A 22,537-nucleotide genomic window follows, 5' to 3' on the forward strand; every position below is an offset into this window, starting at 1 on the left:
GTGTGGTTACGGGGCCAACGTGGGTCTGAAAACTACTCCGCATTTTCTTCTGGTCTAAATTTCTGTTGAGAACATCACAGCAATCTGACAAACAAATCAAACTTTCTCTCAGAATTAACCCTCCTTTGGCCCTCCTCCCTATGTAGAGAGCTGCATCCTTCTGCAGGTAGTAATCAGATGTCACAAATGATGGGTCTGATTCAATCCAAATTATGCACAGAGCTGGGCAAGAGGGCGGCGGGGGAGGGGGAGCTGCTTTTGATTCTTCTCAGCTCTTTACAGATGCTCTTAACACCAGGCCTGTTTACATGTCCAAAGTGACTCCTTCAGATTTCCATAAGCAAGTCAGAGGGGAAACAGGGAGAGAACCCAGAGCACTCATCTAGCTGCCTTCTATGGAAGCCAAGACGAAAGTTCTAGTATGAAGAGAGCAGACCTTCCCTCCTCTGCCTGCTACAACTGTGCTCTCACACTGGAGGCAAGAAAAGTCAAGACAGAAGATTGGTTTTGTTTTTCTGTTATTTCTTTTTTTAAGCCAAATCAAGATCCTGCTTTTCAAAAATAAATCCTGAGCTCCCAGCTCATTCTCCTATTTCTGAAAGGCCCACTCCTCAAAAGGAATGAGCTGAAATGTTCACTTCGTAATATTTACTGGCATGTCCTTCTTCCGCTTTCCCAGGAGGGTTTGGAAAAGGTTGTTTTTCTCCTATGGTTGGAACACGGTTCTTCCTGGCTCATTTCACAGACTCGGACTTCAGCTTAGGTAGGCCAGGTACGCAGCAGCATCAAGAACTGAATTCCTGGGCATCAGATTTAAGGGAAAATAGGCTGAAATGATTTGAGGGAGGCAAGGTATGTGCAAAACCATAAAAAGTCCTTTGTGCCTAAAAGGGAATGGATACATGCCCCTTAAAAGTTTGTAAAATTAAAAATCAGCCTTTCCCAAACTTAAGAAACCCCAAGAACCCAGGCCAGCACTTCTCAAAAATTAGAAATATAAGACCCTGTTTTATTATTCATGGCCTGCTCTCTTACTAGTTCAACCCTGATTTGGTGACCCTGACAGACAGCTTATCTCTTGTAACTAAACAATCAGAATAAGTTGCCTCAAAATTGCTATAAAATTGTCCATAATTTTTCTAGCACAGAAAGAAAAACAGCTAAGAATGTTTATCGTAAATATGTTAATATATGATGGGACATGAGGACTGAAATGAACAATAGACAAGAAAAAAAAAAAAGAATACAAAGAGGAACCAAAAAGTCCAAAAAAAAAAAAAAAAGCTTTCCCTGGATTTAGAGACTGTTCCATTTGGAGCAATAACTGCTTAGAGGAATTTCCAGAGGGTAGTCAATGTTGGCAGAACAACTCCCTAGGCAGAGATTTCAAAACCTGTTCTCCAATACGTGTACAGTGGTAGAGAAATTTGTTTCATTTTTTTCATGCATGTGGCCACAGACAAACATGCTTCTGCTCTGCACTTACGAAGCAAGCCTTCCCCTGTTTGTTCTCAACATAGTACCAACATTCCACCAAAGCTATCAAAATTACAAATGTCTTCCCTTTGTGCCTACCATGGACAAATTATTTCTACAAATAAACGCACACATGTGCCAGATGGTGTCATTTAATTGCAAACTACCTAATGCTAGATAAACCATCATTTGCCAATGCAATGGAATACTATACAGCTGTACAAAGGGGCTGTGGAAGCCCCCAGACCCTGATGCGGAGTAATTGCTGAGATACAGGCTTGGGGGGCGGAAGGTGCAGGAAGGCACAAAACAGTTTCTATCATGCGCTACCATGTGCACAAAAGGAGAGAACATTTTTAAAAGAGAGAGAGAAATATCATTGTTTATTTATGCATAGACTCTAGAAAGGTGACCAAGATACAGAGGGACACGGACGGGAAGAAAACCCGTTACTGTCTATCCCCCTATATCTTTGGAATTATGTAAGAGCGAAGGTTTTACCCAGCCAAAATAAATAGGATGATTTTAAAAATGGAATCTGCCGAAGAGCTTTTGCCTCTACAGGAGGGCAATCCCTGGAATCAAAGAACGCTTCCCTTTTGAGGCTGAGAGTCAGCCCCCATAATCCAGGGATCCTCTTGCATCTCAAAGCCTTCGGGATGGGGGTGGGGAGGCAGCACGGTCCAGAAGGAAGGCCCCGTGGTTGGCCAACGAGTTTTCATCAGTTCACTGGGGGCCGCCAAGCCAGGCTCCCGGGCTGCCTGCCGAGAGCCTAAGCCCTAACAGCTGCATAAACTGGCCTCGCCCCAGCCTGACCTATTTCGGAGACAGGTCAGACCAGTGCATGCGGGGATAAGAAAACAACCTTCCTTCTCTGCAGTGGCTGCACTAGCAAGCTGCTCCAGCAGGGGAAACTCGGGGCAGGCGCTCTCCAGGCTACTTTATTTTTGATTCTTGCATTGCACCGGGATAACACAAAAGTCCCCAGCTTTGGGAACCGGATGGAGGGAAATCAAGTAGAAAGGTCACTGAAATGTATCCTCCAGCTTAAAGAATCCTATTTTGGAAAGTTTCTTTAATATTTGTGAACTCAAATTTGATAGGAGAGGGGGTTAAGTAGAATCATGCACAAAGAAAGAGGAATGTACACAGTCTCACATGGGGAGCTAAGAAGATACTTAAGAACAATGAAGTAGCCTGAAGAGGGCACAGAATGAGAAATTGTGCAAAAGCAATTCCGTAAAATGAAGCATTTCGACAGAATTTCAGGAGTACAAAGGCATGCATGCACGAGACCTATTTTCAAAAAGCAGCCTGTTTGTCAATGTCTGAAAGAGGGAGAAGAACCTGTTGAAAAACAAACAATGAAAGAAAGAAAGAAAGAAAGAAAGAAAGAAAGAAAGAAGAGTTTAATTTGGAGGACTCTGAAAAAGCCAAGTTAATCTAAGAAAGAAGAGTAATCTTTGCAGAACTAGGAGAAAAAATAATTCAGAAATATCTTTTGACATCTCAATGAATGGCTTTAGAATTTTGCTATTTTTCTTATCTGGTAAGTCAATAAAATCTATTATATTAATAGCGGCTTACAAACTCCATTTTTTGACACAGTGAAAGTGAAGTGTGTGTGTGTGTGTGTGTGTGCGCGCGCGCGCGTGCTCCTTCATTGTTGCTCCTAAGCTCTGAATTAAGCTTTTATCTGCCTTTGGGCAGAGCCCATCTGCCAGCAGGCTGGTCACTTTCTGCATGTTCGGAGGGTTTCCTCCCGCAAGATTTTGAATTTTCCTATGATACATGTACTTTGCATAAAACTTGCATCTTCTCATTTTCTTCTCATAGCGCCCTGGGAAGCTGGTATGATATGGCCCATCTTACATATGTCAAAACTGAAGTTCAAGGGGTCACACCTAAATGCGCTTGGTCACAATTTTAGAGTGAAATAAGGGATGCAAGAAAAGGCCACTTTTGCCTTGGGTAATAGGCTCTTTACAGTGGAAGCAAAGGCAGGAAGAGGGACTTGGGGTGTGTTTAAGTCAGAACAGATAACACTCCAATGCTTTAGTGGACCTCAACCAGGAAACTGGCCAGGTAGGGATTCAGAAAGAAGAAACCTGTTGCTTTTCTTATAATAAAATGAATTGGACCAATTAATTTTCTTTAGTTCAGGTTAAGCTCAACCATGGTAATTGACACACACACACACACACACACACACACACACTCACTCACCCCCACGGACCAAGATTTTCTTAATTAAGATAATAGAATATTGGGAGAATTTTAAAATACGTTTGAAGATAGACTCTCTAAGCCTACAATTATTTAAAATATAAATTTCTTTAAAAAGATATGCCCGGGGCGCCTGGGTTGAGGCCTCTGCTTTGGGCTCAGGTCATGATCTCAGGGTCCTGGGATCGGGCCCTGCATCGGGCTCTCTGCTCCGTGGGAAGCCTGCTTCCTCCTCTCTCTGCCTGCCTCTCTGCCTACTTGTGATCTCTGTCTGCCAAATAAATAAATAAAATCTTTTTAAAAAAATGATATGCCCTATAAGGGAAATAAGGAACATATTAACGTATCCATACAATGCCCAAGTTCTTGTAGGCTGGAGAAATTATGTCTATACCAAGGTTTGCCAAAAAAAAAAAAAAAAAAAAAAAAAAAAGGTAAGAGAGGTATATTGGGTGTACTGTTAGCATATCTGTGTACCTGTAAAATCCCCAGCCTACAAATGTAGGCTTTCTATTAAAAATGCAAATTTGTATGTCACTATGTAAATATTCACTAGGAAAGTACACAAACATGAAAGCAATCCCATGTTACAATATAAACTGCACAGCAATTAACTTTCCTTTCTTAACTATTTTACCCTAACTTATTTATTGTTTCCATCTAATGACATAAAGGCAGGGACATTTAATTCTGCAGTTGTTTCCAGAAATATGCCTACCAGCTGATTATAAAAATTCTCAAAATTTACATTTAAGCCTCCATAAAACTGTATTATTTGAACTCACAATATGACCTTAGACATTTTTTAATGCTAAAAATCAGTGGTATTTCCTCTCCCTCAGTTCCATGTTGGTCAGCCAAACAGAGTCTCCCATCCTTGTCACAAGTATTTTGATTAGCTATTTTTAAATGGAATCCATCGATGAGGTCCTAGAACCGAGATTTTGTTACTCTACTGCTATCAATGCATTAAATCTGGCCAAAGAAAAGTACCTACAGTCACGAAATCCCTAAGTGGGATGAAGGAGACAAACAGCCAGCTAGTTTGTTATTGCCTGTCATAAGTCCTAATTTGTTTTACTGAGAAAGATTGACCTCCCAATCACTGCAGTAAGGAGGGCATAAAAACTCAGACTATTTTGATCAAGTTGCTTCACCCCAAAGAGAAGAGGTTCTCTGTTGTTGTGTTGTTGTTTACTTAAAATCCTGCAGCAAAAATCTAAATGCTACAAACTTTGCTGCATGCAATGTACAAGGTAACTCTTTCTTAGTTTTCCTTCCTAGGAGAAATGTGCATCAAATCAAATTCTAAATTGTACACCACCCTTTAGTAATATACACTTTCTTCTTTAAAGATAGAAGTTATCTGTTCGTCATTTCTTAGTTTTTATCAGGAAGTTAAGAAAACAGACATTGAAGGTAAGAATTCATTGAACCCTTCCTTAATCATCCTCAGCAACTAATTTCTATGGTTTTCATATTTCTTTTAACAATGGTGAAGTTTCTAACTCATCTCCCTTGAAGAGAGGTTTTGTAATGTTAATGGGCATTTTGACAACTGTGCCTGTTCCTTCCAGTTACAAACTGGAAATTATATATATTCTGGTTATTTAAGAGCATAATCCTAACACAGATGATTTGAGATAAAGCTTTCTTAGAAGACAGAAGTCCCAATTCCAGCAAAAATTCAATGCTACTGGGGCTCAGTGTTTGGCCCAATACTGCAAGACAGAGCTGAGAGCTGAACTGTGACAATCTCTACCAGAGACCAGGAACAACGGGGCAAGAAAAGCTTTCCCAGCAGAGCAGAAGATGGTCCCACATTGGTATGAATCTTCCAAGAGAAGGGCAACTACTAAAATTCCCTTTCACTTTCTCTGGCCACAATTCCTCAGCTAAAGGCAGCCAGTTCTCCTCCTCCTTCTCCTCCTTCTCCTCCTCCTCCTCCTCCTTCTTCTTCTTCTTTTTACAATAATATCAAAATCATATTTAATTTTCCCAACTTTATTGAGATATAATGACATAAGCCAGTTCTTGAGTCAGTAATTCTTCCCTGGTACTGAGATCAGACCTAGTTTAGAGCCTAATTTTGCTGCCCTCCCTGAGAGTATATGAACACATAGCCTGATACCCAAGAGGGGAAAGTTATTTTAACTCCATATGTATATGAAATATACATGTACATGTGGAATACGCAACAAAGAACTCTCTAATGTTGCATCTGGACCCAGGACAAGGTAACCAAAACAGATCTGAGCTGACTCACCCTTCCAGCTTAATCCATTTCAGACAGTTGCTCTACACTCAAATGATTTGGGTTATATCAAAAAACATTTGAGCATAGGTAGAATATTAATTAATTGGGAGATGAGAATAGAATATATTAGAAAATATCCACTACATCAAGAAAATATAGATATAGATATGATATATAGAAAATATCTGTATGTCAAGACCCCTCTTATTCAAGAGTGAACAAGAGGGTTCCTGGGTGGCTCAGTTGGTTATGCGACTGCCTTTGGCTCAGGTCATGATCCTGGAGTCTCTGAAGGAGTCCCTAGTCGGGCTCTCTGCTCAGCGGGGAGTCTGCTTCTCCCTCTGACCTCTCTGCTCTCTCTCTTTCTCTTTCAAATAAATAAACAAAATCTTAAAAAAAAAAAAAAAAGGAGTGAACAAGAAAGAATAAAACCAAAATGAAATAAAGATACAGTCCTCTGCACAATTATTTAGTACTGCAATGAGCACAGTCAGAGAAGGAGATTCAGGAAGACAAATCCATGATGCACATTTGAATATCCAAAGCCTGAATCTGGCATAAATTTCACAACCTCAGAGTGATTTGTTGGCATTTGCAAATTAGGCACAGAGATGGTATTTCCAAAAAAGCCCTTGCAGGAATTTTAGCTCTCATAATAAAAGAAAAAAATCGATCCAAATATATTGAATTCTTAAGCTAAAACAAACAAACAAAAAAAGGCTAAAGTTCATCTAAAAATCAACAGCCAAGCAGTCATAAAATCATTCAGGGGAAGATTTTTTTTTTTTTCCTAGCATTCAACAGCAGTGCTTAATAAGAATTGGGAGGTTATGCTGTTACCTCAAATTCTGATGACTGTAGAAGTGTAATGCACTGGACAAATGAGCTTTTACTTTTGTGCAACTGGAAATAGTTTACTGCCAGCTTAATTCATAGTGACGAACTTATAAACTCTAACGATGCACAAACTAAACACACAAATACATGTATTCGCCTACATTGTAGGGGGTTAAAAATATACATGAGACTCATATAACCATCTATAAACACACAAAAATATAGAAACACATGTAGAGAAATGTAGTCAGTATAACTCCCAGTTTCCCATGTATTTAATTATTCCCCACCCAGTTTTACATAAAAAATCTGACATCTGTCCCTTCCATCATTCCAGCTTAGAAGGCAACTTCGGTGAAAGAAATTTCCATATTTAAAAATTTAGGGACATGCAGATAGTAGCTTCCGTGTCTCCGGCCACCCTCCAAAAATGAGAATCTATTTGATGATAAATTCACCATCTTAGCCTAAGCTCTAAACAAGAAATCACCATAGGATAATTAAAAACACCACATGAATCTCTTCTCTACAAACCTACGACATGTAACTGGTTTGGGTTCCTATTTCTTAAAAAGAATTTGGCCAATCCTCCTTAGAGGTTTCAGAGGAAAAGGAGGATTTTCCAAGACAGATAAGTTGAAATGATCCCGCTTTGATCTCTGTGGTTAAGAATCCCTAACAATAGAAGATGGCCACTGAGGGGCCGGGATCCCGGCCTTTTAATGCGTAACAATGCTATCAACAAACAGCTACTTAATCAATATTTGGCCAGAGCTGCTGAAAACTTCCTTTTCAGATTTTAATTCCTAGTTGTAAAACAACCCCAGAGCAGCCAGTGAGATAAGGCATTAAACTGACTGCTTAATTGTCTGTTAGTGTCGTGTTAGTTATATATGTACATTCTTAATGATTCCTTAATCTTTATTTACCCGCATAAATAAGTTACCTGTCTAGAACCCCGCCGAACTGAAACTTCTCTGTCCCCCCAGTCCTGGACAAACTCTGTCTCACTCTTTGTAGGTGCTGTTCCAACTTTTAATTTTCGTTGGCTATTTACTTTTGTAGGACTTAAACATTTAACCTCATGGTTAGGAAGGATTTTTTTTTTCTTCAAATATATTTATTCATGGATATTGCAACTGGGTTTTAGTCGCAATGCTCTTATTCTCCTGATTGATTTCAGCATATCCCTCTCTCCTGAACCGCGGAGCACTTGCTGGTTCTGCCTCAACGCCCCGGTGGGTTTATTGCGAAGCCCTGGGGACTCTTAAATGACCCTTCAGTAATTATTACGCACTTGAAGCCCCTACATCCCGTTCCGGTGCTATCAACAATCAAATCAAGCCCCAAAATAAACATACGATTTCAAGCATTAATTAGAAAATCTGCATGTTTTCAATAAGGCTAGAAAGTAAACATGCCCCAGCCAACCAAACAAAACAAATAAGCAAAAAAGAAAAACCTACAAGACCCGAATTCTGGTGGTTTGTTTTCTTTCTTTCTTTTTCTCTTTCTTTCTTTCCCATCCCAACAGAAAAATCGCTACCGCTATGTCCTTGAAAAGAACGCAACGTGGTGTTTTAATTTGATTGAAGTTTTGATATTTCCAACACACTTTTAAATGGGTGCTATTTCCTTTTTGAGTAACCTAAGGGCTTCAGAAAACAGAAAATTCGCTCAAAAGACTAGAGGCGACATTGGGGTCAAATTTGGGATTCTGACAAATGGACTTGGAGAGTGGGCTGTCCACTTTAATAAAGGTTCCAAGCCACAAACCTAAGATCTTATACCCCATGATTTCAGTCTGTGGGAAAGTTTCTTCCCCCCACCCCACCCCACCCCACCCCCGCCTCCCCCGCTTTGCCTCGCGCCAAAATGTCCTTCCTTGCTAAGTCGGGGGGAAGAAACGGCCTTCCGTTCCTTTCGACTTCAGTAGCTCCCGCTAATGATAAAGTGCTCCTTTCGTGATTCCATTGGAAATGAAATAGTTCGAGGGCCTTTAAATTTTTTCTGCGTTTTTAGTTGCTTTCTCTTATGTCCCGCTGAAAAGCTGACGTCGTCCTAGATATTTCAAGAAAAGCTCACAAGTTTACAAACAAAACGGGACTCGAGCAAAACTTTTGTCACTTTTACTTTCTCAAATTAAAAAAAAAAAAAAAAAGACCTGCTTTTCCTAAGTGTCAAATAGGAAGCGAGAGATTCTAACGGAGTATAAGCCTGAAACGACCTATGGTTCGGGGCTCTTAGCCTCATCTTTGAAATCGTTGCAAACCTCCCACGCTCACTAGTGATTTTTAAAGGAGAAAAGCAAAGTCCTATGAAAGTGTATCTCCAGCCCCAGTCAAAACATCAATTGGGCAATCTGGCCTCTCTCCCCCTGTACTCCCGAGCTGCCACTTCAAAGCCGCAGCAACAAGTCAGTAATTGTAACGTTGCATCTAAATATTTAAGCGAGAGTCTTGCCGTCGCGTGTCCCATTTACAGTCCTCATCTGTCCTCTAATTCCATTACGGCACAAAGCAAAAATGTTTCCCAAAACTCACAAACAGGAAAAGCGTCACCCTTCTGGGGGACGAGGAGAAGGAGGAGGAGGAGGAGGAGGAAGAGATGAAGGAGCAGTTTCTATTGATTAGTCACTGCTTTTGTGTTAAGGGCTTTCTTTAAAATAAGAAAAAAAAAATGGGGGGAGGTTGCAGAAATTTCACTAATGTGAGCCTCAGGCAAGAGAGAGAAAAAAAAAAAAGGAGAAGGAGGGGGGGGAGGCGGGCTGTGTCTAGATGAAAGTGAGAAGGACATAAAGGAGGCAATTGAGTCGGCTGCAGCCCGGCGAGCTAAGCTTCGAGCCGGCCGGAGCGCAGGGGAGGGGGCGGCGCGGCGCGGCGCTTTGGCGCAGGGCGCAGGAGTGGGGGCCGACCCATTGTGGCGGCGCCCGCGGGCCCGCTCGGCCGCTCTGGGGGAGGAACAGAGGCGCCCATTGAGTGGCCGCAGAAGAGGCTGTACCCACGGCCCCCGATGCTGCGACCAGGGCTTGGCTCCTCCGACTGCGCCTGTTCCGATCTCGGTGCTGGCCGGAGGCCCGGGCCCAGGCGCTGGCGGTGGGTGGGTGGGGGGCGCTTTGCTGTCCCCGGCCTCCCAACCTTCTCATTCCACCCGGGCAAAGGAGCTGGAAGGATGGACCCAGGAGGGGTGCACAGCGTCTAGTGCGCGCCAGGGCACAGGGGCCTGAGCGCGCCGAGTCTGCACGCTGAGCAGCTCTTGGATTGGGCAAGGGACAAGGGAAAGTGAGAAGGTAAAAGGGGTCACCTGGGAGAAAAGCCAAACACTGGACAGAAAAATGAGAGCAGCTCTGACATCTTTCAGGGTGCTTCTCTTCCTGTGTCCTAGAGTCTGACAGGCAGGAAGATTTCCCCCCGGAAAGCCAGTCTTAACACCGCCTTTCCTTCCAACTCCCCCACCCCCAGGAAGCTGGAACCTCTAGAAAAGAGCACCTCACCCTGCTCAGGGCACCCAAAGGTCCTTTCTCAGCCAGCCTCCTCCCTCTGGGCTAGGGAGCTCGGGTCGCTTTCTCAACAGTCGTTCTATTTTACAGGTGGAACAGCCGCTGACTTTTGGTGCCCAAACAACAGGGGTAATTTTTTGAGGTTTCTAGACTTCCCTTTAAACTACCCTTCACTCTGTTCCTTCTCTGTGCCCCTCTTGCCCTCCAGGGCTTATCTGGAAAGGGAGCTAGAGCCGCTTAAAGAGAGGGACACTGCCTCTTCTCTGACAACCCCAAATTAAATTAGGCTTCAGCCTCTGTGGAGTGTGTATGTTTTCAGCGGTACAGCCCCCGCTGCGGAGAATACTCTGATTTTAAAAATGGTAGCAATTGCCCTTGAATGGCAGCCGGCCCAGCTAGACGGCCCAAAAGACTAGAAACATTTTGTAGGTGAAATAGACACTTTTTCCACGCTGGAGAGTCCATAAAACTTCCTGGCGCAGCAGCTATTGGAGCTCATTGAATAATTCATCCCTCATTGCAAGCCCGTAATGTCTATTCTTGGCCCTTTGTGGAGCTGTTTTCTCTTCTTTTCTCCTTGAATTATAAAAAGGTTGCCTTCCTTTGTTCACATCAAGCTGCTGCGAGCTGGAGCTTTGTCTGAGCCGAGCTAAAGTGTGAGTTTCAATGGACTCTCCAGGCTTTGTCTCCCAAGTTCATCTCCAAGTGTAGATTGTGTAGAGAAGGCCTTCTTTGTAAAAGCTGGAAAAGTTGTACAAATGTTTGACCAGCTCATTTGGGGCGTTTTGTCTCCTGGGCCTCGGTTGCCTGTGCTGAGAGGGAGCGGCCAGTCTGTCGCCAGGCGCCTCCAGCAACAAGTAGCCAAGCTGTGCTACCCCCACGCTGCTTCTTGAGCCTCTCTGATAGCTCTGGGCTTCCTGCCCCTCTGCCCACAGGGGCCCATTGGGTTTGGGATTGGCTGGTTTCTCTCCTTCCTCCCTCCCCAGTACCCCTCTGCTGCATCTAAGCCTGGAATAAAAGCTGGGGTGTCTCCTGAGAGACTAGAGCAGAAAAGCACCGCTTCCGAAGGAGGGCCTTAGGCTAAGACCCTGTGAGTCCCTTGCTTTTAAGGAAAGCAACAGCCTATATATATTTCCCTGCCCAGCGAGCCTTGGTTTTTGGTGTCTTTTCCTGATTGCCCGTGTGTCCCAGAACATCGACACTTCTGTTGATCCCTGAAATCAGCTGTTTGAGTTTGTCACATCTAAATCTAAGTGTCTCTTCAAGGTTGTGGACAGATTTTGCCTTGGCTGCCATCCACCTGGGCTGGGCAATGAAAGCAAAAGGTGTGACCAGCTTTCTACCTACAGTCCTACCCTGGAGAACCTGCTGAGGGTACAAACCCAGCTGGTCACAGTGGGTGTCCAAGCCCACCTGAGGAGCCTCCTACCCTTCTAGGACAAGTCAAAACTCAACACAACCCACCTAAGTCCCGGGCCCTGAAGGGGGCAACTCAGGGTGTGGCAGGGGTGCCAGGTGCCCCCTGACCCTCTGCGACTCTGAAGAGGTGTGACCATCCCCAAGGCCAAAACTGCAGAGTGGAAAACTGCTGCAGGGATCCCTTTCCGGTTCAACTTCCACAGGTTGGCTTTCCTTTTGGGAAGAGGGATACACCTTTAGATTCTCCAGACCATGTGTGGCGGGTATAAGGGAAGCAGGCTGCACTTATGGCTCCAAAGGAGAGACTTTTTCTTGAAGATGACAGGTCACAGCTAACAAGGAGCAGGTGGCTTGCACCTTCTGATGAAGACAGGGCACCAACACCACAGCTCCAAGAACCCACATCTTAAGCTGATTTTCCTTCCTAGACACACACACACACACACACACACACACACACACACACACACACAGAAATCAAACCCCATCGCATTTGAAAACCAATTTAAAGCATAAAACTACCATCTTACATATATATATATGCATGATGTACTCTGTATGTATTTATAAGGCAGTCAAGGTGGTGCAACTCTGGGGCCACACTGCCCCCAAAGAGTTTTGAGTCCTCCTCTCCCCTCCCCTCCTCTAATTATGGGAACCTATCTAGAGATCTGGGCCTTCCCTTAGGACGCAAAAGTTCCTTCAACCTCCAGAGGCTCACAGACTGTCCCCAGCCCCTCAAGAGCTCCGAGACGCCCGGCCCCGTACACCTGAGGGCAAAAGGGTTGCCTTGCACCAAAACGCAGTTCGCAGTTCTAGACTCTGAGCGGCTGAGGCTGGTGCAGAAGAAAGACTTATAAGTAGAAAAAGAAAGAAAAGAGATTTTTGTTTTAGCTTCAAGTACGCCTCTAGTCTTTCACTTGAATGCTCTTTCCCGAGTGCAGTGGATACGAGCGAAGAGGGACCTTGACCCGAGCCGGGGCCGGCCCGCGCGCTCGCGCCCGCGACGTCAGAGCGCGGGTGCCGCCGTGGCGCGGTCCCTGAGCGCGCCGCTCAAGCGCGCCGCCGCTTACCTCGCTCGCTCAGGATGCCATCGATGCTGTGTTTCGCCTTCTTCTCGCTCTCCTCGGCCTCCTTCCTATCCAGGTCAGCCTCCTCTTCTTCGCCTTTCCCGAATTTACTCCTCAGGATGCGGCTGATGGAACTCACTGGGGACAGGAGGAGGGTGGGAGCGCGGACGACTGAGCCTTGCCAGGCCGTGCAGGAAGGAGCCTCGAATCCCCAGCCCAGACCCTAGAGCGGCTGCCCTGCACAATTGGCCTGTCTCCTCCTGCATCTTGGGGCATCCTCGACCTTCTATCACCCCTTCAACCTCCCGCTCTAACACCTGCCCCCACTCCAAAATCCTCACCTCCAGGTTAGATCCGAGAGAAATGCCGTCTCTGTCCCTCTCGTCCCGGCGGAAAGCATTTCCCTTTTTCACTCTATAGACGGGGCTCTAGATCTCGACTCCAAGAGATTTCTCCAGCCAGCCCACCCAGCATCCCCTACCGCCACCTGGGTATTGGGCCTCCGCGGTTGGCGTTAAGGGAGGAAGAACCACAGAGGGCCCGTCCCCTGCAATTCAGCTTTTTTTGAGGCTATAAAGGGTTTAAATTTCAACTGCAGAATCGTTTCCTATTGTAAAAAATCAAAAGAAAATGCACTCTCCCCCATTTATTTTTTCCAGATTCCAGTCTGGTAAACAAATCCATACTCTTGAAATATCTCGTTCTTGCAGGGGGGAAAGGGAGTTTCCTTTTAATTAAAAACAAACTCTCCCGCGCGCCCTCGCGCTCGCCCCTGCGTTTGTCCCTCTTCTCCCTCCGCCTTCCCCCCGGATGCCCGGGGCGCCGGATGGTCCCTGGGACTCTCGGGAAAAATCCGGGCCGTTGCTGAAGCCTTCCCTCCTTTGCGCACAAGGGAAAGCCTCGGCTGGCGCAGCCCCATCTCCCTTCGGCTGGGGTTACCAAAACATTTGTTTCTCTTTAAAAGGGAACATCAATATTAATAAACGCCTGGTCTCCGCCTCGCGTTTCCTGCCTTTGCCTCCTCGACAGAATTCCTCTTTGGGGAGCCCTTGGCGGTCTCTCAGCCCCAGGACTAGCAGCTCAGCCCCCTCTCGGTAAAACACCGCGAGCGCGTCTGGCTCGTGAATATTTCAGGGCCCTGGGAGGGGCTGCCTCCCGATCGCCCAGATCGATCTTCGGGGGGTATTGTGGCTCGGATGACCCGCCTGGGGAATAGCGTCTGAGGGCCGTGCCTCAGGAAGACGTTAATGGGCCTGGTACCTGAGGGCACAGTGTTTCGATCACAGACAGCGTCCTTAAGTAATTTGTCTCGAATTTCCCAGCTGAACATGCCCGGGTTCTCTCTTTTGTATTCCTCAATTTTCTTCTCCACGTCAGGCGTTGTCACCTGCTTTAAGAGAACAGGCAGGCAGGCGTTGGTACCCAGTACTCTGGGCCAAATGTGGGGGCCCTACGGCTTCCAGACCCAGCGGGATGCTCTTTCCTGCACCCCCAGGGGAAGGCCCCTTGTCAGCAAAAGGACCCCAGCTCTCTGAAAAAGTTCATTTTCAGGAAGGAATAGAAGTGAGATCGCCCGACACCTGGGGGACCCTCATACTCCCTAGGTAAGCTTAGACAATCAGGATAAATTAAGAAGACTCATAACATCTTGGGGGTGGCAAAGGGTATACTTTCCGATCCCTGAAACTAAAGAAAGTCAACTCCTTACACAGAAACAACATGAAAACGAAACTAAACAGGGGGAATGTTTGAAAGAGAAGCAAAAAAATCAAGTTAGATCTGCAACTTGTACTTCTCCCAAAAAAGCACAAGATTTTGGCTAAATTGGAGAACAGAATTAAATGCAAAAGCTAATTATATAGGCTTTAAAAAAGGAATCAAATATGGATAACAAATATGGATAATTTGAGAGAGTAGCTATTTTCTTTTCTTTTCTTTCTTTCTTTCTTTTTTTTTTCAATAAAAGTAGTTCCCAGAGATTCTTGGAGAGTTTGCAAGGGGATCTGGGGCGGGGGGAAGATGGGGAGCACGGCATTTGGAAGTCTTCAGTTTACCAGAACCCTCCTTTTGATTCTGCCCTGTGGCAACTAGGAAATTATACTGGATTTTCCCCATGTCCAGAAGAAAAGACAGACCCTGTGTAATCCCCTCCTACTGAGCCTTAGCCAGTGTGACTCTTTCATTTTTTAAAAGGAACCAAAATATTTTGAGGATAGTACCAAACTGCTTTTTAAATGCCAAGTCATCTTCTCCTTACAAAGGAAACAAATCACCCTGGCTTTTGACTCCCTGAAGACAATTTGGACAGGAGGAGATTGGGGACAGAGGGTGGGAGAGAAAGCCAAAAGCAGCTCCTTAGATTAGGTTTGGCAAGGGCAGTGCAGTGGGTGGGAGCTGGGGAGACTCTTGGGGAAGAAACCAGCAACAGGTGGGCACATCCAACTGCGTGTTTTAGGTGTCTGCCTATTAAAATAATTTGGTGAGTATACTAGGGTTCCGACACATTTTTAACAATGCTTTATCTCCTTTGCAAAAAGGCTGGAGTTTTCCCTTAGCATTCATGGAGGAACAGCGGCCCAGTCAGCAACCGAGTCCTCCCACCCCCACCATACACAAGCATAGACGCACATACACCCCAAAGGACCCTTCCCGGTCTTGAAAAATAACTCCTTAGAAAGCCCCAGATGACAGTCCTTGCCCCCTGCCCAATGTTCCCTAAGGCGGGAGACCACAGACCCGGAGGCCTCCAGGCCCAGGCCCCCCGCGCTCACCTTGGGCTTGCTGCCGCCAATGGCCCCAGGACGGATGGACCCAGTCTCCTGGTACCTGCACAGGATCTTAGAGACGCAGCCGTGGGACACACGCAACTGGCGGGAGATGACACAGGGCCGGATTCCGTGGTGGGCCATCTCCACAATCTTGTGTCGGATGTGGTTGGGTAGCGGCCTGCCGTTGATAAACACGCCACCAAGCTGGTTGACACGGCCCTGGCCGAGGGGAGTAGACACTGGGCGCAAAAGGCAAAAAGAGAGGCAGAGGGAAAGTCATTTTCAGAGAACAGAGAGCAGCCTGGAAAATGAGCCCACATAATTTCGCACTCTTTTGGACAATCAGCAAGTCACAGGCAGAGCGCTGAAATTGTTCGACACCCAGCTACCACCCCCAGATCCTTTTCCAATCACATCTGTTCAAATTATGAAGCAATTCCGGGGCACATAATCTTGTGTGAAGGGACCAACAATGGCAAAATAACTTGCCTCAGAGAAACTGTCTTCCTTTTGGGCCCAGAGAATCTGGCAACTTTGGGAGGTGGGGAGACCCTGCGGTCAGTATCTTGAGGTTTGCTCAAGAAACAGCGTCCTGGCAGAGAGAAAAGTTGACCCAGACGCTGGCCTTCTGGACCTCCACTCACACCAAACCATGCTCAATTGGAACCGCTCCCTTTCTAAGGGACTTGGAGGAAATGACAGCCATTGGGGTTTCTGGCTAAGAGTGCAGAAGTCAAAGGTCAAAGAGGGTCCTAAAAGGAGGCTTCAGGTGGCAGCGTGTGTCACCTGTTACACCTTGAGATGGAGCCCACAGGTGGGTCTGCTCACAGACCCCCTCACCTCCATTCATGGTCTGGGATGACATTTTACTCTAGACCCAGCCTAAAGGGCCGTGGCTGGATCAAAATCCCCTTCAGGCACTCCAGCCCTGCCAACTCTCCAGAAGCACTCAGGCTTGCAAGTCTTCCTGCCTTGGGAGTCACTTCCAGATGACCAAAAGGCAGTTCCCCAAAAGGGTTATGGAAACTTCAAGATGCCACTTGAGATGAATGGAACTCTAATTAATTAGTCAATTAATACTAAAAATCCCCAGCACAATGCCATGGAATGTCTGCCCCTACACTTTGCATCGGTAAGAAAAGTCTTTCGGAACTAACAAGAGCTTAGCAAATATGGGAGCTGCCGGGACCATTTTGAGATGCTTTGGGTTGGACAAAATGCGGAGAAGTTGCTTTCTGGTGCTCAGGAGCTAGTTCATCCCTTCCCCACCGCGGCATTTCCAAAACAGCAGGAGAAAGTGGACCCGCCTGGAACAGGCCTGGCCGTCAGGCTCCGCAAGGGTTTGCCCAAAGAACTGCGCTCTGTTTGCAGGGAGAAAATCGAGTGGAGATCTCGACCGACTGTTAGCTTCTGGGGTAGGGGTGCCCAGCGGATGGGCTCCCTGGGCACGCCAAAGAAGCCAGTGGAAACCCTGGGTAGAGTGGAGCAGCCCGGCTACGGCCCTGGGCTCCGGGCGGCGCCGAGGCCCTCCCTTACCTTCCAGAGGGAAGCCGCTGCGCGGGTAGTTCTGCCCCGGGCCTGGCCGCATCATCCTGGGCACAGCTCCGGCTAGCGTGGTCATCCTGGGGGCAGCTTCGCTTGGAAATTATATCCAGGTGAAGGCGAAATAGAAAGGCAAGCGCGGCTCTTGGCGACCCTCGGAAACTCCCCGGAGCGTGGAGAGCCCCTCCCCAAAAAGGCTGGAGAGAGAGGGAGGGACGCGGGGACGAGGACTGCTAGTCCAGAGCGAGGCTCGCGAAGGAACCGGGGAAAGGGGCGGGCAGGGAGGCCCCAGAGTCCAGGATCGCGAGCCCAGGGCGGAAAAGTTTGGTGCGAGTCTGAGCGAGTGGCCCTGAGTCTGGGGGCGCTGGGGAGGGGGCTCCGAGCGCCGCGACGAGTGAGGGGGGGGGGGGGGGGGCGGGAGCGCGGCCGGCCTGAGTCTCCTCCCGTCGTGACACCGAGTGCCGGGATCCGGGCTCGGGAGCATTTATTAGTTCTTTCACCCAAAGCTTGGTCAGGAGCCCTGAGCTGCGATTGGCCGACGGGGAGACCGTCCCGAGTGGCGGAGACACGCGCTGATTGGGCGACAGCGACCACTTTCTCTTCCCATCCGCGGCGGTGCCAAGGCCTTGGCCAGCCCGGCGAGGAACCCACGCTGCGCCCCTTCCCCAGAAGAGAAGGGCAGACCCGTGGAAACCGGGAGAGACAGCCCGAGGGAGATAGCAGCTGCAAAGAGAAGAGGAGTCCCTATTTCTCTTTCTCACTCTACGTGTGTCACTCTCTCCCTCATTTAAACCATTTCTTTGTCTCTGTCTCTGTGCGTATCTCTGTGTCTTTCTCTGTCTCTGATTCTATTCCTCTCGTCCCATCTCCTTGTCTGTGTCTCTATTTTTCTACCTGTGACTTTTTTCTCTCTCATTTTTCTTGGTTTACTACCACGGGAGGGGGCGCAATTCCAATGAGAAGGCACTGGGAGGGCCTGGACATGTGCTGCCTGCCTTCCTCTGGTCAATGCCCCTTTGGCCTAGGTTTGTTGTAGGGGTCCTCCCGGTGGGGTTCCTCCCAGGAGGAGTCCAGGGTGTGCTGATAAGTTCCTTTGTCTTCTCAGTCTGGGAGCTGGAGTCGTGAGTGTGAAGCTTAGGCAGCCGTGGGAGGCCCTAGGACGCAAGCGTTGAAGTCTGGGGAGGGGAGGGAGAAGAAAACTGTCTCCTCTTGATTGAAAAATCCACTCTGGGAAGCCGCAGCTCTAAATCTCGAGGTGTAGGTCCCCAATGCCACAGCAGAGATGTGTCTATATGTTAAAGTTTTGCCCTGCTGCAGCGTTTGTTCTCAGGAATTTATTATGGTATTCAGACTAAACTGCTGGAAAAATAAAAGGAGCAAAGTCTTGGCTAGGAGCTGAAGTGTCCCCAGCAGGATATGACGCCAGGAGTGTTGTAAAGACTGTCTGTCCTTAGAGAAGGTACCATTGTGCATAGCCTTTTATTTATAACTTGGTAAGTGCCAGAGAACTCGCCTCCTTTACACCCCCGAGTGCCAGCCCCGCGCTCTGCACTGCGCTTTATTCGCTCCAGTCCTATTCAGGGACTGTCAGTCCGGGACTGCGAGGTATTCAGGGCCTTAATCAATCAAAAGGATGAGAATCAGGCAGGTTTTCCCCTTTGAAATAAAGGAAACAATGACTTCTGGGCTTCAAGTTCCCCCTTTTCCTTTTACGATTTTTAAATTTTTCCTGTGCCGGAGTTCTCCATTTCTCCACCTCTCTCTCTCTCTCTCTCTCTCTCTCTCTCAGCTTCCCATCCCCCAACTCCTTTGACAGTTTTTAAGAGAACTCGGACCCTAACCCTATTTCCCCACCCCCTAATTAAGGCAAACACAGAAGGGAAGATGGACGGGGTGGGGGTAGCCGGGAGCGTATAGCGGTTCAGCCCTCCTGGAGTTGGTCCTTTAAAAATCCACTCGCAAGTGGGAAAAGCAGGCAGCTTTCGGCTGGGCTTCGACACGGAAAGGTTTGACTGACCTCCGGAGCAGCCGTGACAGGCCTCTAGAACCACGGGAAAAGTCTGGACATCTCCTCACCCGCCCAAGAGGGGAGGGCCCACGTGCATTCACAGTACAAAGGAGAGACGCAGCTTAGAATGAAGCCCTATTTAACCTGATTTTACGTAAAACGATTCAATTTGCCAAGGGGGAAAACTTTCTCAGTTCCCTTCTGCAAACTTGATGGTAACCAAAGTCTGCCAAACCACTTCTCAGGGACTGCATCTCGGGAGCTAGAATTTTTTTCAAGTTTTCCATCTTTAGAAGGTTGAGTGGAGCAGACAGGGCATTTTCTAGGGGCAGCTGTAGTTGGGAGAGGGAGGTACCCAAAGTGTATTTTCAGAGGACAAATGCAGACTCAACTCGCCGCTGAAAAGACCCCAGAAACATCCAGGACTGAGTCTTATTTGCTTCTGAGCGGAGGGCTCCATAGCCAAACCCTGTCGGCGATGACCCGGCGCTCTTCTCGCCCGAGCTGGCAGATACCGGAAGGGACGCGCTTGCCGCGGTCTTGTTCTCCCGGGTTGCGCGTTCAGTCACGGTGAGCAGCAGGGCCAGGGAGGTCCCGGAACGGCAGTACTGCGGCTTGAACTGGATCTGGAGTACCCACGGGAGCCAGTCCAGTACAAGCATCCTTAACACGACCACCACTTGCTCCTAAAATGTACAAATAGAGACCACGAGGGTGTGTGTGGGATTTGGAGGCCTGAAGCTCCAGGGTCTCTCCTTCTCGGCTTTACCCCTGCCGGGGCGCTCTGATGTTTTCTGCAGCCAGAGATCAGCTCGGCCCCTCTCCAGGCAGGCGGCAGTTAGAGGACCCCAGAGACCCAGGACAGAGTGAGAGGGCACCCTCATTCTCCCGGCGTTGGGCCAGTAGGGCTGCGGGGGCCCCCTTTGGATCTGAAGACCTCGGGGAGTCCAAGTTCCCCGAACTTGGTATAGCTGAAGTCCGACCCCGGAAGGCCAGGACCGCGATGCTGGCTGAGGCGTCCACTCGCAGCTAAACCAGACCAGGCCCGAGCCCAAAGCTGGACAAAGTCGAGCGCAACAGGTCGCGCGCGAGGGCGGAGTGATTCCGGGTTTTCCAGACTGATTTTGAAAACGAACGCCGGCTCTACACTTCAGCCACTCTTTCCCTATCTCCGAAGCTTGTGCCTCCCCTTCTTTCCAAGATCCCTCCGGAAAGAAAAGCTACCCCCGCCCCACTCCCCAGAGCCGGAAGGGAGTGTCCACCCAGGCCCCTTCCCGAGTCCCGGGCCTGTGAGCCAGAGTCTCCCTGGGGAATCTGGGCGCGCTACGAGCGCTAATTAACAAAGGATTGGCCCCACAGTGGGGCTTGGAAGGCAAGCGCCCGCGCCTTGCAGCCCTGAACACGGGTTTGGGAGGCAGCCTCATACCCCGAGGCTGACAAATTACCGAGAGAGCAGGCAGTAGAGTCCCGGCCACAGTTTAAGAATGAAGGTTGTGTCCATCCGCGCTATCTGTGCACGTGCAAAACGACTGAAGCCTTGAGGGTAATAGTAAGATAATTGGCGGGGGCGGGGGTTGCGGAATAACTTGCTGATGCCTCCTCTGCCCGCAGTTTCAGAGGAACTTCAGGTGAAATAGACAGCCGGCTGTCTGTTCGAGCCCGGGGCGAGCATTAACCATTCCCTTGAAGGATTTTCCGCTCCCGAGTTTGGATGTGTGGATCCACAGTCCCACGGTTGTTGAGTGGCGTCTGCTTGGGCCGCCGGACACCCTGCAGAGCGCAGCTTCTGCGCTTGTGGACCCAGGCATGAGCCCTTCGTGGTCCACGGACTTCTTGTGGCCTCTTAAGAGGTGACCTCATTTCTAGCCAGACACAGGCCTTAAGAGAAAATTATGATCTATGTAAAATAATATCCCTGACTTGCAGGGGTGGGGTGGCAGACGTCTTTTTTGCCCCAACTGGAGGGCCTGGAGGAGACGCGCCTGTCCGCTCGCTGGGTCCCAGGCATCGATCAGGATGCAGTCTGTGGGTTTGAGCCGACACCACGAAGCCCTCGATTCCGCAGAAAGGCTGCCTCGCGTTCACGCGTAGGAAATCAAAGGACCGAGCCCTTGACCACGCGCTTCTTGGCCGGATGCAACGATACCGGATTGGTAAATGCTTGGGTTAAACCCGCGGCCCAGCGCAGCGCCAGGCGAAGCGACCTTCATTAGGCCCCCCGCGGTTGTTTGTCAAAAGCTTTGGCGCCGCTATTCTCCCCACTGGAAAATCAGCCGGGATGAGGTCGGATTTAGGGACTGGATGGGGATCTGGGCGCCGCACTGAAATGTGGTGTGGGCCAGCCCCAGTGATTTTGCCCCTGCGTGCCCCTACGGTGCCCCTGCAGCTGGGGGAGTGGGCTGAGAACGTGTGAGCGGGTTCTCAATAAAGAACATATGGTTTGTAGGAAGAAAAGAAGGAAAACGAGGAAAGGGAAAAGAAGAAAGAGGAAGAAGATGGATAAGAAAAAAAGTATTTTTTTAAAGGGCAACGAGGGAGGGAGAGAATGAAGCTCACGGCAAATTGTCTCCTACAGACATTTGTTTGGCTCTGCAAAAATTATATTTTATGCAAATAAGGAAGACAAGATGCCAGAGCCCAATTCTCCCTGGGGGGAAAGCGTCTTGCGAAAATAATTAGAATAGGTCCTCTCTAATCTTCAAAAATGCTCTGCCCAACTCAGTGAGAATCCATGGCAGGGTGGAGAGATTTGAAGTTTAGAAGAGAGATCGAACAACTGCTTTATTTTTGAGAATGCAAGTTGTGTGCCTTGGGGGGGGGGGCTGTGTTTGCTTGGGGGTAAAGACGGAGGGGTCTTGCTGAGGCATTGTCTCGTGTTGGAGGCAGCCTGAGCCTTGGGGAAGAGGCGGGGGACCAGAGGTGGAGGAGGGAGTGGAGCTGGAGAACGTTGATGGGAATGAGGGGGGTGGAGGAGGTGTGGGGAGACTCCAGGGTCTGTTGGGTTTCCTTGAAGTCTGGAGCAAAAAGCAAGGCAAATGACCACTCCAGGAACTCCTGCCCCCCCCCCCGGGTGTTTGGGGGCACACTAGGATGGAAAGAGTCCTAACTGGGTTCCAATTGCAGAGCCCTGAGTTGGGGTAGGGTGGGGGATATGGAGGTTGTGTGGGAGGAGTAGGCGAGGTGGGGGAAAGCTAACAGGCCTTTTGCTTGGATCAGGCCAGGTCTCTGACTCCATGTGGCTCCAGTGTCCAAGTCAGAGCCCTGAGCCACTGCTGCTTCCCAGTCGAAATATCTTCAACCCCCACAGGAAATTTTTCTCCCAGGTGGACTTCAGAGGGAGGGATGCAAGAAACAAGAAAAGAGAGATCTGGGGGAAGAGTGTCCAAACCCGGTCTCTAGTTAAGCCTGGATGCAAGTGACAGTGAGGGCACGGGA

The 22,537-nt window shown here is 48.3% G+C and overlaps 1 protein-coding gene across 2 annotated transcripts in view; it reads right to left on the bottom strand.

Moving 5' to 3' along the window:
* LOC111144177 (paired box 3) overlaps positions 1-17,173 on the bottom strand; it is a 97,683-nt gene extending 80,510 nt beyond the window's left edge. The window contains exons 1-4 of one of the 2 annotated variants that reach the window (XM_022498375.1): positions 17,089-17,173; positions 15,556-15,791; positions 14,045-14,171; positions 12,788-12,922 (exon numbers count right to left, since the gene is read on the bottom strand). In XM_022498375.1, the coding sequence (XP_022354083.1) occupies positions 12,788-12,922; positions 14,045-14,171; positions 15,556-15,791; positions 17,089-17,173 (583 nt within the window). Of the gene's footprint in view, positions 1-12,787; positions 12,923-14,044; positions 14,175-15,555; positions 15,792-17,088 lie in introns of both variants that reach the window. The other variant, XM_022498365.1, reaches the window with a different exon arrangement.
* Positions 17,174-22,537: the final 5,364 nt, after the last annotated feature.

The sequence above is a fragment of the Enhydra lutris genome, unplaced genomic scaffold (assembly GCF_002288905.1).
Source record: "Enhydra lutris kenyoni isolate GAN:26980312 unplaced genomic scaffold, ASM228890v2 scaffoldscaffold1, whole genome shotgun sequence".
Taxonomy (NCBI): domain Eukaryota; kingdom Metazoa; phylum Chordata; class Mammalia; order Carnivora; family Mustelidae; genus Enhydra; species Enhydra lutris.